Source organism: Neophocaena asiaeorientalis, unplaced genomic scaffold (assembly GCF_003031525.2).
Source record: "Neophocaena asiaeorientalis asiaeorientalis breed wild unplaced genomic scaffold, Neophocaena_asiaeorientalis_V1.1 scaffold424, whole genome shotgun sequence".
Lineage (NCBI taxonomy): Eukaryota > Metazoa > Chordata > Mammalia > Artiodactyla > Phocoenidae > Neophocaena > Neophocaena asiaeorientalis.
In genome coordinates, this window is record NW_020174430.1 from 3,520,352 (window position 1) to 3,535,456 (window position 15,105).

The 15,105-nt window shown below is 62.4% G+C and overlaps 1 protein-coding gene across 1 annotated transcript in view; it reads right to left on the bottom strand.

Moving 5' to 3' along the window:
* IGSF9B (immunoglobulin superfamily member 9B) overlaps positions 1–15,105 on the bottom strand; it is a 42,611-nt gene that overhangs the window by 22,345 nt on the left and 5,161 nt on the right. Inside the window, exons 2-8 of the mRNA XM_024756879.1 lie at positions 11,075–11,272; positions 9,476–9,622; positions 4,367–4,518; positions 4,018–4,135; positions 2,790–2,931; positions 2,384–2,529; positions 175–317 (exon numbers count right to left, since the gene is read on the bottom strand). Coding sequence (XP_024612647.1) covers positions 175–317; positions 2,384–2,529; positions 2,790–2,931; positions 4,018–4,135; positions 4,367–4,518; positions 9,476–9,622; positions 11,075–11,272 — 1,046 coding nt within the window. The remainder of the gene's footprint in view (positions 1–174; positions 318–2,383; positions 2,530–2,789; positions 2,932–4,017; positions 4,136–4,366; positions 4,519–9,475; positions 9,623–11,074; positions 11,273–15,105) is intronic.

Sequence of the window (15,105 nt, forward strand, 5' to 3'; positions counted from 1 at the left end):
GCATCTCGCGATGCGAGAACGGCCAGGCCCTGCTGGACTCGGCCCACGGGAAACAGCTCTTTGCTCTCCCCAAATCCTGGGGGGAGGGGAGGGGCCCTGGCAGGAACCAGATCCCCAGAGGTAGCACCTCAGGGCCGGGGGGCCTCCCGCGACCGGCACACGGCCCTCCGGCACCTTCTCAACCTGCAGGGGGCGGCCGTCCTTGTTCCACTTGACCACGGTGGCCGGTGGCTCTGCGTCCACAGGGCAGCGGATGTAGCCATGAATTCCCACAGGCACATAGATCACGGGGGGCATGTTGAGGACGCGGGCTGGGTCTGCAGGGCCGCGGGTGTGGGGAGGGAAGCAGAGGTGAGAAGGCAGGTGGGGGGGGAGCCACCCCGCAGCCCAGGGCCCCCCACTCGGCGCAGTGCCAGGTGTCGGCCCAGCGGGGGCCACGAGATGGCAAAGCCCACTCCCCGGGCTGACTGCCCAGAGGCCACAGCAACCGTCCTGTCTGTGCAGCCCTGCATCCTTAAGAACACCCGTCTGAATGCATGGAGGCACCGCTGCTCCTGCCGGCCTGCAGCTCCCCCCACACACCTCCGCCCGGAGACGCAACAGCCACCGGGACGCATAAGATAGCAGCATCCCTCCCGAGTGTCTGCGGGACCCCAAGCCCTTCCTCGCCCCACGTCCTCTGCAGACGGCGACCAGGGGCGGAACCACAAGGCTGCTTTTCTGCCCTGCCTCGGTTTCCCATCTGTGCAGGTGGGGTGCAGAGTCAGCCACGGAGCCGCTGGAAGTTTCTCGGGACAGCAGGAGCAGCAGCTCTGTGACGTGGGTGAGCCGCCCCCCCTGAGGCTCCTGGGCTCCCACGAGGGCCATGGAGGAGAAGGACCCAGAACTGCCCGGGAGGCGGTGAGGATGAATGGGCGGCTCTGTTAGCGTCTGGAGCCCTTCAGAGAAGAGCATTGCATAAATACCAGGCCGAATTATATATTTAGACATGGCTTCCTACTTTTGTATGGTAGATTTTTTTTTTTTTCTCCTCCAAGGTTTTCAAAGCGTTTATGAATGGGAAATACTCTGAACACTGCTTTTTAGCAAAAATAAAGATCCTTGTCTCACCCACCTGAAAATCTCACCCAACAGGTTCTCTTTGAAGGCAGGAAAGAGGTAAAAAACGACAAGTGGGAGTGGGTGATGGTGCCAGAGGGAGACAGGGAAACGCTTCCCTCAGCAGACACGGCCACAGCCTGGAGGATGGGAGCCTTGGTCCTGGTGGATCATCGTCCTTTGGAGACCACCCCTGCCGGCCCTCTCCCTCCGCCACTGCCCCCTCCATGCCCGGGTGACACAGGCAGAGAGGTTCTGCTCCGCAAGGAGCCTGCCCCGCCCTTGGCACCTTCACAGCCTGGGCACACGGTAAGTAACCTGTCAGAGCTTTTTCTCTCCTGGGTGGGACAGGCCTGGGGTTCTGAGTCACACAGCTTTCCTTAGGCCTCACAGCTCTTAAGAACTCGGGACGCATAAGACAGCAGCTGAAAGTCGTCCTCGGCTGTGCACAGCGGAGAGGAGGCCTCTGCCCGCACCAGCAGCATCACCACGTAAGGGCGTGAGGTCGGGACTTGGGGGGCCACTGCCAGGCCCATGCTCAGCCCGCCTCCCGGGGTCACCAGCTGTTCTAATGTCCTCCGCTCAGATGCCACCTCTGGGCCACGCCTCTCCAGATGGTCATACTCTCGCCCGCCCCTCCGTGCTGTGGGAGGGAGTGGTTCTTGCACACGAGCCCTTGTGTGACAGATAGCCTGTCACCTACCACGTCAAGAGGGGCCTTTATTGTCAAAGTGACGGAGCCATCCTCCAATCAGGAGGAAGAGATTAGCCCTCGGCACTCATCCTCTCCCCCACTCGAGACCAGCAAGCGGAATGACCTGCACAAGAGCCCTCGGTCGTTCCGGCCCGAGAGCAGCCCCTCCCCCTGGGTCTCGGGCAGCCCTGGAAGGCGCGGCAGGGAAGCCACCAGGGGAGCAGAGAGCGGCGGGAGAGCTGCCCCACTGGCTCTGAGCCACGTGGCCCTCAGATACTAAGAGAAAAACACCTCGTTCAAGGTGCGGACAGAGGAGCTGGCCAGCGCCGGCACGAGGACGGCGTCCAGAAGGCCTGCCTGTCCCCGAGCCCAGCCGGGCCGAGGCTGACGGAATGGACTAGTGGACACGGGCGGCCGTGCGGCCCGGAGAAGAGCCCGGCGGGGGCTCGATTCACCTCCGCTGGCCAGCCCGGGTCAGGCCTCCTCCCGCGCTGTCCCGTCCCCGCCTCGGCCCCTCCTCCGCCCACATTGCCTCCACGCAGCCCTCCAGCCCCCCATGTGGCCAGCGTGGCCTGAGCCTGCCCCACTCACACTGCACGGTCAGGTACGCCGAGGCCGAGGGCGAGCGTCCCAGGCTGTTGCTGGGGACGCAGGTATACTTCCCCGCGTCCTCAGGCTTCACCCGGAAGATAATCAGGGTCCCGTCGATCAGGATCCGCACCCTCAGCTTCAGATCACTGCAGGGACACAGAACACAGGACACAATGGCGGGGGTCAGGCGTCTTCCATTCAACACTGGGACGACATGCCAGCGAGTGCTCCGCACGGCTGAGGAGGGGGCAGGCGCCGTCTGCACACACACCAGCCTCAGCATGAGGGACACGTGGACCGGATGCCCCCAACCCCTGCCAGCTCCCAGAGCCCAAGGGCAGCCCCTGCTCAGAAGCTTTACCCCGAGGGGGCCTGGCTGGGCCCCAAGGGAAGGGCGGGCACTCACTTCTGGAAGTAGACATTCTCGTCCTGCCAGTACCAGGTGTAGGTAAGGTTGCCGGGATAGGCCTCTGCCCGGCAGGTGAGCAGAGCATCCTGGGATATGTTGACAGTGATGTTCTCAGGAGGGGAGACAATGAAGGGAGGTCCTGGGGGGACAGGAACAAGCATGACCTCTCCTGGCGGGGGGGTTGGGGGGACCACAGCGCTGGGCTCCCAGGAGGCTCCGACCCTCAGGAAGGGGCACCCCAAGCCCTGGGAGGGACAGCGGGGAAGGCACTGGTCCAGGAGCTGGCAGCACAGACAAGCAGTTGTCATGGAGACACATCCAGCTGCTGCCTGTGCTCAGGTTCTTCCTCTCCCTTCAAGTCCCAGGGATGCAAGGGGCCCGGAGGTGTGGCCTTGTGTTCCCAGCCTGCTGTAGACGCCCGCCCCACGCACAGCCCCGCTGTAAACCTGGCTTCCAAACAGCCAGTTAACCCCTACACAGGCACGCACACACGCGCGCCCGCACACGTGCACACACACACACACACACACGCATACACACACACACACACACACACACACGCACACGGCCCTCCCTGCCCCTCCTTCTCTGCAGTGGAGCCCAGGGCAGCACATGTGGAGAAAGGAACTGCCTTGCTTCTGGAGGAGTAAGAGGCTGCGGGCTGGCGGGCGGGTTGGGGCAGGGGAGGAGAGGGGTGGAGCTCCAGCAGCCCCGGCAGTGCGAGCCTTCCAGACAGGCCCGAGTCACAGAAGCAGCGCACAGCCGCCACCCGACCCCTCGAGCAGGATGGAGGCTGTCCCCTCTGGGGGCTTCGAGGCCCCAGGCAAGGCAGACCGGCATCTCAGGTGCTGACCCCACAGACGCCAGCCCCACCAAATGCCCTCCGTGTTATTTAACCCTCTGGGGTTGGACGGAATTCCTATCTTTATTTACTGAGGCCATCGTCAGAGGGTGGAGGCCTGAGAGAGGGCTCCTCCCCCAGGGAAGGAGGAGGCCCAGCGGGATGCCCTCCGGACATTCAGAGAAAGCAGAAACCCACTCGGCATGGCGCCTCCCGCCACCTCACGGGAGGGCCGCCGCAGGCCGCCAAGGAGCCCCACGATATGGAGAGGAGCTCCCACCACCTCCAGCTGAGCCACCCACGCCCTGGAAAGAACCCCCCAAGCTCAGTGGGGCCGGAACTCCCTGCCAGAGGCCCAGGGCATAGAGGCCAGATCGCTCTCACCTTGGACGAGCAGGTGGGTGGTGTGGATGGCCTCCCCCTGGATGCTGTACGCGCGACAGGTGTAGGCACCTCTGTCCTCCCGACTGACCGAAGTCACCGTCAGGCTGCCGTCACTCACCTGTGGCCGAGGAGAGTCGGGCTCAGCTCCCAGCCCTGGGCCCACCAACTCCATCCCAGGTGGAAGTGGCCTGGGGCCCATGCACCTGGGGACACGGAAGCAGGCTTCTCCCTCTGAGGACACGGGTGCCAGCCGCTCTGCCTGCCGCCTCCGCAGGTGTGAACTGTCACGGGGACGGAGGCGCAGGGCAAGGAGAAGTGGATGCAGCGGCCGCGGCAGACCCACACTCACCTGGTACTTGCCGCTGGCACCTAGCAGCATCCCCTCCTTCAGCCAGGTGACGATGGGCTTAGGGTTCCCAAAAGCTGTGCAGGTCATGGTGATGCTGCTGCCCTCCTTGGCCTCGATGTACTGGGGGGGTGTTTCTGTAAAGGTGGGAGGAGCTGCAAGAGACCCAAGGCGCAGGGTGGGGTCAGCCAGCGGCCCTGCACACAGCGAGGGCCCTGCGCTGGGCCACCCCACGAGGCCGGCGCCCTCCAGGAGGTCGGAGGTGACACAGGTGACAGGCCCCGCCTTGTGAGGGGGGACCTGGAACTCAGAGGCAGTGTGGCTGGATCCCAAGTCTAAACTTTCCCCATCGCATACACCTGATTCCCAATAAAGGACTGTTTGTCCAGCACCCACAGGGAGGCCCCCATGCTCAGCACCAGGGATGCGGCAATAAGTGAGGCACCCGTCACCCCACGATCGTCCAGACACCCCTCCTTCTGTAACCCCAGCCCAGCCAGGCCCACGGTTCTGGGACGTTTGCCGTCTGAGCCCTGTCAGGCCTAGCACGGATCTCAAGCCAGGTGACAAAGACTCGCCCAGGCTCTGCAGCGACAATCCCCCACCTTCCCCACAGCTGCCTCGGGGACCAGGCAGACGGCCCGATCCACGGGCTACTCGCTCCTGAATTCTCGAAGACTGTGCCAGACTGTCCCCCAGCACCTGCCTCGGAGTTCTGACTAAAATCCCATCCGGTACAAATAACACACTCTGTCTCACCTGTCTGAGCTGCCTATAGAAGCCACCTGATCAACCCCAACTCCCTGGACGATCGTGTGGGGTCTGCTGGAGTGGGGGGCACTGCTGACACCAGCCTAGGGTCCACAGCACCGGGCTCAAGGCACCAAGTTCAAATCCAGCTGCCACTCGCTCTGTAACCCTGGGCTCAGCCGCTCTGGGCTCTACCTAAACCCCACCCTCAAGACCAGTGGCAGGAATTAGCGAGGTAAAGTCCGTGAAAGGAGCTGGTAAAACGTACACATGTGAAATGGTGGTCATTCTGTCATCACCGTCATCGCTGTCGGCCGCCCAGGGCTCCTGAGGCCCCGACGAGAAGCTGTGAGAGGGGTCTCCTCGGAGGCTGCCCTGCCCCAGGCCCAGGACACGCTGGGGGTCGCGGCCACCCACCACCTGCCACCAGCCTCACCTCCCGTTGCACACCCCTCAACTCTGCTCCGACACAACAGCCTTCCCGCCTTCCTACACGTGCCAAGGACTTCCATTCCTGGGGGCTCTGCGTCGGCCATCCCCCCTCCTGGGCTGTACCCACATCTCACCCTTTCAGCACCTGCTCGCCTTTGCTAAAATGCCACCTCTGCCTCACCTGGTCAGCCGGTCTAGGAAGGCACCTGCTGCATTCCTGTCTCCTCAGACTGTTTAAAGCACTTACGACCAAGTCTCCTGAGAGCAGAGATTTCCAAGAATCCCACTGTGTGCCCAGCTTTTAGCGCAGTTCCTGGCATGTAGTAGAGTCTCAACAAACGTTGGTTGAACAGACGGATGAATGCAATGAAGGAGCCACACACCTGCACGCATGCGCGCACACACACACACAACAGAGCAACACAAATGCAAACACAAAACCGAAGACAAGACCATGGCGAGACAGCTTTCTTCGACGAGCTCCCCACCCCTCCGCTGAGCGTGGCCGCACCGGGGGCACAGGAGTGAGGACTGGGTGACCAGGAAGCAGGCTTCATCACTCACGACACATCCTTGAGAAAGTCCATCCTCACCCAACGTCTAATACACCAAAAGTGATGGTAAAACTCATTCCAAGTCCTTGCAGAGGGAACCTGGCATCCGAACCCCAGGCCCCTCCTGGCCTGGCCGTGCGCTCCCCCCAGCAGAGCCCTCCCGCCACGCCTGCCCTTGAACTCCAGCTCACACAGCCATGGCCTCTGTTACCTCTGCGTCACACTTAAAGAAAAGATAATATGATAAATTACATCCTGAAGCCACAAATTAATTACTAATTACATAATTACTTTACTATTTAGGTGCTAATCAGGAAAGCACTTTGAACAATTTCGAGTTTTCCGGAAAATAATGGTTTGACTCCCGATTATTTACTGGATTAGGTGTGAGCTTACCAGCTGCATTTCTAGGCTTAATTCTTCTTTACAAATGCCCTATAATCAATCGTGCACATTAGAAATAGGCTGGCCTCTCCTCCAAGCAATTCATCGACCTAAAGCAAGGTTTTACTCTGGCTTTCCAAGTATTTTATATGCAATAGAGAAACAATTGGGCTTGTTTCCTCCCAACTGGTCTTCGAGAAAACACAGAAGGAGAATAAGACAACCTGTGATTCTAATTTTTCACTTTCCAAAGGTGATCCCAGTCAGAAATGCCTGACATTAAATATTCTAGTTTGGAAGCAACGGAATGTTGGTGCTCCAAACTCTTTCCTTCGATAATGGAAGTATTTACACGGGAAGGAACCTCAGAACGCATGAGGAAGAAAGGGTGAGATCACTCACGTTGGGAGGTGCCTGTGGTGTCCACCCTTGGAGAGGGAGGCCCCTGGTGAGAGGAAGCATCCGATGATGAGCCTCAGTGCTAAAGCCTGACCCTTCCGGACGAACAACCTGCCAGGTTGCCTAAGTGCGCCGGCTCTCCTTCCTCTGGGCCTCCAGGCATGCTGTTCCCTCTGCCCTGGAACACCCTTTCCGCCTCCTGCCCCCACACCTGGCAGACTCCTCCTCCCCGAAGGGTCTCTGCCCAGGGCTCACTGCCTCAGAGAAGCCCTCCATCCCTCACGCTCCCAAAGCCCATACTGCAATCCTCTCTGGACCTGACTGCCTCGTGACGTGTCCTTCAGAGCTGGGTCTGGGTCACACCCACTGCATTTCCCCACAGCCGGCCAAGTGGATGTTCAGAAATGTGTGTTGAATGGGTGATTGTGGGTGTATTCCCAAGGGCTCTCCAACCACCACAGGCCACCTCTCCCAACCTGAGGCGCCTCCTGTGCTACCCGACTTGATCCTTTTCTCCCCTAAGGAGGAGGATAACCAGCATTCTGCACACAATGACCCTGCGCAGCCAACCTTCCAGGCGCAGTGCCAGACGTCTTCACCCACAGCGTTTCCCTTAATCTTCACAACAGCCCTACAAACAGGCTTTGTTCTTGGAAACACAAAAGGGAAGCTCAGAGAAATGATATGGGTGCCAGGGATCAGACAGCTAACGCGGTGGATCCGTGAAATAAGCTGAGTCTCATCGGGCCGCATTCCATGCCGGTCCATCCGAGCAATGAGGAATTCCCAGCCACGAACTCCCCCTGGTGCAGACGGAGCCCGAGCTCTAACAGGACACACGACTCTAACAGGAGGAAGTTCTGCGTCCCGGCTCGCAGTGTCTGCGCATGCCTGCTTCTCTGCTCGCTGGACCGGACCCAGCAGTGATGTGAGAGGAGGAGGTGGGGCTGCAGGAGGCGTCGGCCCGCCTCGGGAAAGGGCAGAAGAAAGCAAGCAGCGTGGGGCTCTTGGCTCGCTGCTCATCAGTGACGCTGTCAGCAGCAGGTTTACCTTCCTAATTATGTTCTGCTTGGGCTAATATTAAGCCGAGTTTTCATTCTGGGCACACACAACAGCTGGCATCGAAAAGGGATGACTCAAAAACTCGCGGGTGGTGGGGACAGCCCAACCAAGATTTAAAATAAGCCTCCAATCGGTCTCTGGGGACTGACCAGCAGGTGCGCCTGCATCCAGGGTCTCAGGCAGCCTGGACCACTGACCCAGGGCCACCGTCCCTAAGTTCGCTTTCCAGAGACCAGTGCTCTGGCTAAAATACTCTGTTCTTCCAGGGCCCTGGATGGGTTTTCAAGGCGGAAGGAGCACAGCCTGACCCGACCCCACAAGGCAGGGACCCTCGAGGCTCAGAGAAACTTGCAACCCAGGCAAGCGCCCATTGCTCTCTCCAGACCGTGGCACCCAGGGTCACAGACATCACACCCAGAAAGACGCAAGCAGTGGGGGGCGCGTCCAAAGCACACCTGTTGACACCTCAATAACGAGTGCAGCGTCTGCAACACGCGGTGGCTGAACACGTCGGCTCATAAACTGAAGCAAGAGTAACTGTATGGTCAGAAAAACAAATCAAAGGGCTTCCCTGGTGGCGCAGCGGTTAAGAGTCCGCCTGCTGATGCAGGGGACGCGGGTTCCTGCCCCGGTCCGGGAAGATCCCACATGCCGCGGAGCGGCTGGGCCCGTGAGCCATGGCCGCTGAGCCTGCGCGTCCGGAGCCTGTGCTCCGCGACGGGAGAGGCCACAGCAGTGGGGGGCCTGCGTACCAAAAAAAAAAAAAAAAATCAAAGCAAAAACCCTGCTCCCCTCCACCGTGGGGACCACTTCTTCCACTTTCTGCCGGTTCCAGCGCCCCCTGGCTCCTCCGGAATGTCCCCTCCCAAGCGAGGGCTCCCAAGGGCACAGGGGACCCTCGGTCCAGGGAAACCCCGGCCCCTGGGAAGCACGGCACAGCACGAGGCCCGTCACCCTTCACCTGGGCGGTAAGTACCCGCGGGCATCAGAAGGTACCCTCCTGACCGGGACCAGCAGGATCCCCGCCCGGCCCTGGATGCGCTCTGCTGCTGCGGATCATCCAGCGTAGAGACTGGCGCCCAACGGTTACTAAGGTGAACGGTCTAAAGGAAGAGGCTGTAACGGGAAGGTGCCCGGAGAGAGCCTTCCTGCGGCTGCTCCCAAGTCCGCCCCGCAGATCCTCAACCCTACGAGTTTCGGGTGCCGGTTTCCACCTCCCTGCGCTGGGCTCTGACGACCCCGCCCGCGGCAAACGCCCTGGTGCTGGGAGCTGCCAGGCCTCTGTGCCCATGGCCCCCAGGGGCTCCAGGACGAGCGAGGGGGCCTGGGGCCCCCAGCCCGGGAGCGCCGGAAGGAGGCGCACACGCACGCACCACATATGCAAGCTCTCACGCACGCACGCACGCTCACACGCCTGCGTGCAGTCACGCAAGCACGCACCACGCACGTCTGCCCGCTCACTCGCACGCACGCACACACTCTCATGGCACGCACCACGCACAGGCCCACGCACGCGCACGCACGCACGCACCGTGGATGGTGAGGTGCACCCAGCTGCCGTTGTGGAAGGTGTCGTACTGCTGGTCCAGCAGGAGCACCTTGCACTCGTACCAGCCCTGGTCCTCGGCGCGCACCTGCTCCAGCCGCAGGGATGCCTTGTCGTGGAGGCTCGCGCGGCCTGTGGAGAGGGGATAAAGTGGGTCAGGGGCGCACAGAGCACCCTTGTGACCCCAGCCCGCCGCCGAGCAGGCCCAGAGCAGGGCGGCCCCGAGAGCCCCAGCCTCGCTGCCCGCCAGCTGCACCGAGAAAGCCTCAGGTCCCTGCAACTTCCCATTCTCTTGGGGCCAAGGAAAGGCAGAAGGGATACGGAGCTGGCGGGAAGGGGGCCAGAGAGCCCAGAAGAAGAGGAGCGGGACCCCGCCCCAGCAGGTCCCCGTGGCTGCCACGCCCAGCTCCCTGTCTGCCCAGCACTCCTGTGGTGGGCAGAGAGGAGGCCGCTGGGGACAGGGTGCCGGTGTCCCCTCCTAGTCCTGTCGCGGAGGCCAGAGAGCAGAGCGTTCATCCAGCCAGAGCCCAGGTTCCGAGTGTGGCCGCAGGGCCTATAGCCCGAGAATGAGGAGCAGGTGGCAGGCGAGCAAAGACCCGAGCCGCCCTCCCTAACTCCGTTCCCTTCCCCAGAGCAGCCCTCGGGGTCCCCCCTCCGCTCACTCTCCACTCAGGCCCACTCCTCGCCCCAGTGTCACGACCTCCTGTGCTTTCCTCCTTGTCTCCTCGGTAGTGGCAATCTGCCTACAAACCAGACAGTCAAAACCAACCAGGGCCGAAAAGACACAGACACAGGAGGAGGAAGAGGGAGAGAGAAAAATAGAAGCTGAGAAAAATGCAATGCAGACCTCAGAAATCAGAGGTAAAGATAAAAGCTGTGTCCCACCAGTTTCCTCTCTTCCTTTAGACCCCAACACACGCGCATGTGTACACACACTCAGACACGCATGCACACACACAAGCCCACGTGCAACCCTCGCACAGGCACACACGCCCCTCACTCACACCACCCCACGCCCTCCTCCCTGGCGGGCAGGCCCTGACAGTGACTCAGCGAGGCCACCACTGGCAGGAGTAATTGCAGAGCAAGACAGCACTGGGGCCAGGAGGAGGGAGAAGGGAGGCCGGAGGACGAGGCACCAAGCGGAGCAGGCACCCAGACACTTCCCCACACTCAGGACTGGATGAGTCCCCGACTTCAGAGCCAGAGGGAGGGAGTGGGCAAAGCCGGACAGAGCAAACCCCGCGGCCGCCACGGCTCTGACGCAGCTGCTCCTGCCTGCCGAGCCAGCCGCCCTCCCGCCGGCCTCCTCTCCCACACATCAGGCTCCTGGGCTCTCTTCTCCTCCTCTGGCCTTGGCCCCTGCGGCCCAGCGGGGCTGTGCAGGAAGCTCTGTGTCTGCCCCACCTCCGTGTCCCTCTCCTCACGCCACTTAATTAAAACCTACCAGAGTGCAAAGGATGGGAGGACAGAGACAGCGACTGGAAAACAGAGATAAGAGGCCCGTCGGAAAAGACAAGAGGCCACGAGACACAGGCAGGAGGGACGGTGCGGGGGCCCTGGAGCCAGGCGGGAAGGCCTTACCTGCATACTCAGGGTCCACATGGGGCGGGTAGTAGCCAAACTTGATGAAGATGGGTATGGGCACCCCGAACTTGAACCACTCGACGACATAGGGCGGGGGCTGCCCCGTCACCGGGTGGACCACGTCGCATCGCAGGACCACGCTCTCGCCGGCCCTCGCGGTCACGAACTCGGGCTCCTCTCGCAGGCCGTGGGCACCTATCGGGACAGCCACACGGGGACACAGGGAAGGAGGTGAAAGGAGATCCTGCCCGGCCCCCCCAGAGGCCACCCCTGCCCTGCCAACCCCAAAGAGCGGAGCCCGACCGCGCCCTCCCCCATGACACCCCCGCCAGCTCTGAGGAGCGTGGCCACTGAGAAGGTGGAGGGGCCTCGGCCCCTCTGTGGACACCGTGGCCCGGGCGCTGCAGCGGGTGAACATGGGACGTCTTCCCGCACCAGGATGATTCCCAATGGAGCCTGGCAGGAGCTGCAGAGGCAGCCGTCCTCCCACGCCCCGCCCCCAGCTCAGCCTGATGTTCACGGCGCGAAACAAGAGTGCTCCACGCAGGAGCGGGGAATCCCTAACAGGCTGCGCAGAGGCTGCTCGTGGCATCAGCAGACGGAAAACCCCGGGGGCCGGAGCTGGCCTTTCTGCCCCTCCTCCCTCGGTCCGCCGCGCGTGCCGCAGAGGAGGGAGCGGGAGGGGCCTCCAGCCCGCCAGTTTCCACGCCCCAAGCCTATCAGGCTGCGAAGCCCCAGACATCACCATTAATACCGCAGGAGACTAGGGACGCAGGAGGGGGACCCTGGGGCTGCTAACCTCAGCCAGCTAAGGGGAACATCCCCACCTCCGGCAGAGGACGAGGCGCACGGCTGGATAGGCCTCGGCCACCCTCCCGAAAGGGACTGGAAGGGACGGGAGATGAGGCGGGAGAGGCTCCCCAGCAGCCCCACCCCCAGCCCAGCCGCAGAGAGAAGCGGTCAACCCAGGCTCCGCCCCGAGGCCTGCAACCCCACCTCCAGCCCAAAGGCACCTTGTCCAGCTCCCTTCCAAAGTGAAAGAGGCCCCTCCCGCTGCCTTCCCTCCAGTACCCACCCTACCCCCCCAGACCCCAGCCCTTCCACCCCGCCCCTCCCCTCCAGTCCCGGCTGGGCCCCTCCAGGCAGCACCAGGGACAGCAGCTGCTCCGCGGAGGCTCCCAGCCCGGGACGCCCAGGAGAGCAGCCCCCGTCCTCCGCGTGCCTCTGGGCCTGATTCTGACCACACCTTCCACCCCTGGGGGCTCCGGCCCCGCACCTCTCGTCCGTCTCTCCTTCGTGTCTGTGTCTTTCTGACTCTCTGTTCGGCTCCGGCTCCTCCTCCAACGTCTGTCTCGCTGTGTCTCTGTCATTTCTCTCTAGCTCCCCGCTGCATGGGTGATTCTGTCTACCTGCCTGTCTCTCCCCACCTCCCCGTTTATATGTCTCTATCAGCGCGTGTGTGTGTTGGGGGAACGTGTGGGGTTCCGTTCGCCTGTGCCGGGGGAAAGGGGTTTTGCTTTTCCACTGCCCGGTCTCCGTGGTGCGCTCTGCCTCCACCTCTCTGGGTCTGTGTCTCTGTCGGTCTCTCCTTTTCTCCCTCCCGCTCCAGCTCCCTCTCCTCCTGCAAATTGCGGAAGAAGGAGGAGGCAACCCTTCCAGAAGCTGATTGGCTACCGGTGACATCACTGTTTTCTAGAGAAAGAGCTAAGATCACAGAGTATTTTTGGAGCAGAGCAGACTGTTGCCCTCACCTGCCTGAGGCCCCAGCCGGTTTTCCAACCCTCCCAGCCCTGCTTTAGGCTAAGTTTGAATTCCAGCCCCTCAGGGAAAGCGCAGCAGGCATCCCCACCACACCCCAGGGGCACCAGGTGGGGACAGAGCCCACCTCGCAGCACCCGGGCACAAAGGCTGCTCCTGGACCCTGCAGGGATGGGCAAGGAGCAGGCCACCTGAGCAAGCAGGGAAAGCAGCGCGTGTGCGCGCGTGTGTGCGTGTGTGTACGTGTGTGCATGCACGTGTGAGTGTGTAGGCTTTGGAGGAGAAGAAGAGAGGCAATACAGGAACCAGGGTAAGAGGAGGGGGCTCCTCCCGGGGGCCGTCACCTGTGGGGCAGAGGCCTCCACAGAAGGGGCTCCTTCCCAGGCTCTGGCCGCAGCGCCTGGGGCGGGGGGCAGGGTCGCTTGCCCCCCTCTCACAGCGAAGGCTCTGGAGGCTCTGGCGGGGTGAGGGTCTGCACCTGGCCTGCCTCATTCTCACCGCACAGCAGCGAGGCAGCCTCTTCCACACCGGCCCCCGCCAGCCTGGACTCAGGGCTACGCACCCACCCCACCAAGGCCCACTCGGGCCTCAGCCCCGCCTCCACGGTTCTTCCCGAGGACCCTTCCACCAGCGGCCGGCAGCTGGGAGAGGACACGGTGAGGCCAGCAGTGCAGAGACGGGAGCAAAGCCAAAAGAGACCCGCTTCCCAGGAAGAAGGCCGGGGCGGGGCGTGGTGGGGGGAGGCCCTGCCCCACTCCCACGCTCAGACCAGCCCTCCTGGCTTTCTGAGTCCTAAAATATTTATCAGCTTCCCTCATCTCCTCAACACACACCCACACCCACACACACACCCACACACACATACACACACACACAGCGTGTGCTCTCACTCCATCACCCACGAGCACCTCCCCCTCAGCCTGAGCCTTTCTGAGCCAAGCATGTCTAATAAAACACTTTCTCCAGAAAAGCTCACTGCAAAAAAAAAGTAAACATTGCTAGCAGCAGAGACCGAAGAGGGGCTTGACGGAGGAGAGAGATGACCTCAACCCTAGGAGGACACGACCCAAGTCGAAGAGTGAAAGAGAGTCCAGGGGCAAGAGTGGAGACAGATGGTAGGGTGCGAACAGACAGAGACAGAGAGAGACAAACAGACAGAGAGATCTCAGAGGCACACAGGACTCAGCCTGGGACACAGAGACACAGGCCTTCAGAGGACCCAGAGCCAGGAGGGGGCAGAAGGGAGGCCGTTAGTCCAGGCTGCTCACGGTGGCTGGCTCAGAAGGGAGCAGGAAGGAGGGGGCAGGGGAGACAGGGATGGGTGGTGACCTGAGTGGGAGGGCTGCAGCGGGGGGAGGCCCCAGACCCCTCCCCAGCACAGAAGCCTGCAGCAGCGGAGGGACAAGGTCGCGAGCCTCAAAGGGACGATGGCGTCTGCAGGGTGAGCACCGCAGGGGTGGGAGGTGTCCTGGATGCCACACACCCCTTTCAGAGAAGGCAGGACACAGCTGTACCTGGAGGAGCAGAGCAATTTTGCATCTTGGGGACACACCCTGGTGGGCAGAGAGGGCAAAGGAGGACGCGGTGCCCCTGCGGTCTGGCTGACCTTTCCGAAAGCCCACTGGGGACAAACCTCCTGCTCTCTGGGCCAGGTGGTGCCCGGCGGGTAGCCGGGTCCAGGGCTGCCACTGGATGCCCCCGTGAGCACAGGACCACGGGGCATCCGGGGCCTGATGCCCCCACCCCCCAAGCTGGGGCTCTTCCACAGGCGGGGCTGGGGGAGGAGAGGTGCCAGGACCGGGAGGTCTGACGGCGGGAGAGCCGGCCACCAGGCAAACCCGGCTTCCTCTAGGCCGCTCCTACATACCAGGCCCGTGCTGGGTCGCAGCGCTGGCTGATAGGCGTACTACCATCTCCATTTCACAGGTGAGCAGGCTGGGGGCCCCCTGGCTGGCTCAGCCGCCCGCCGGGCAGCAGGTCGGAGCAGGTTCCAGCTGCCGTGTCTCCCCTTGGCCAGGCCACAGGCCCAGGGACCAAGGACGAAGGCCCCTCCCACGCCGACCCAAGAAGCAGCCCCCTCCCCTCCGCTGAGTCAGGCCAGCCCCTCCACACCACACACTCTGGACAGGTTCTCACAGCCAGAGCTCTGCAGCCCTGGACCCAAGCAGGACGGCGGGGTGCGCCTGGGTCAGAAGACAGCTGCTGGCACTGGGCTGAGCCCCCTCCACCTGGGACCCGGGAGCTCGGGCTGGGTGTGGCGGCGGCGCCAG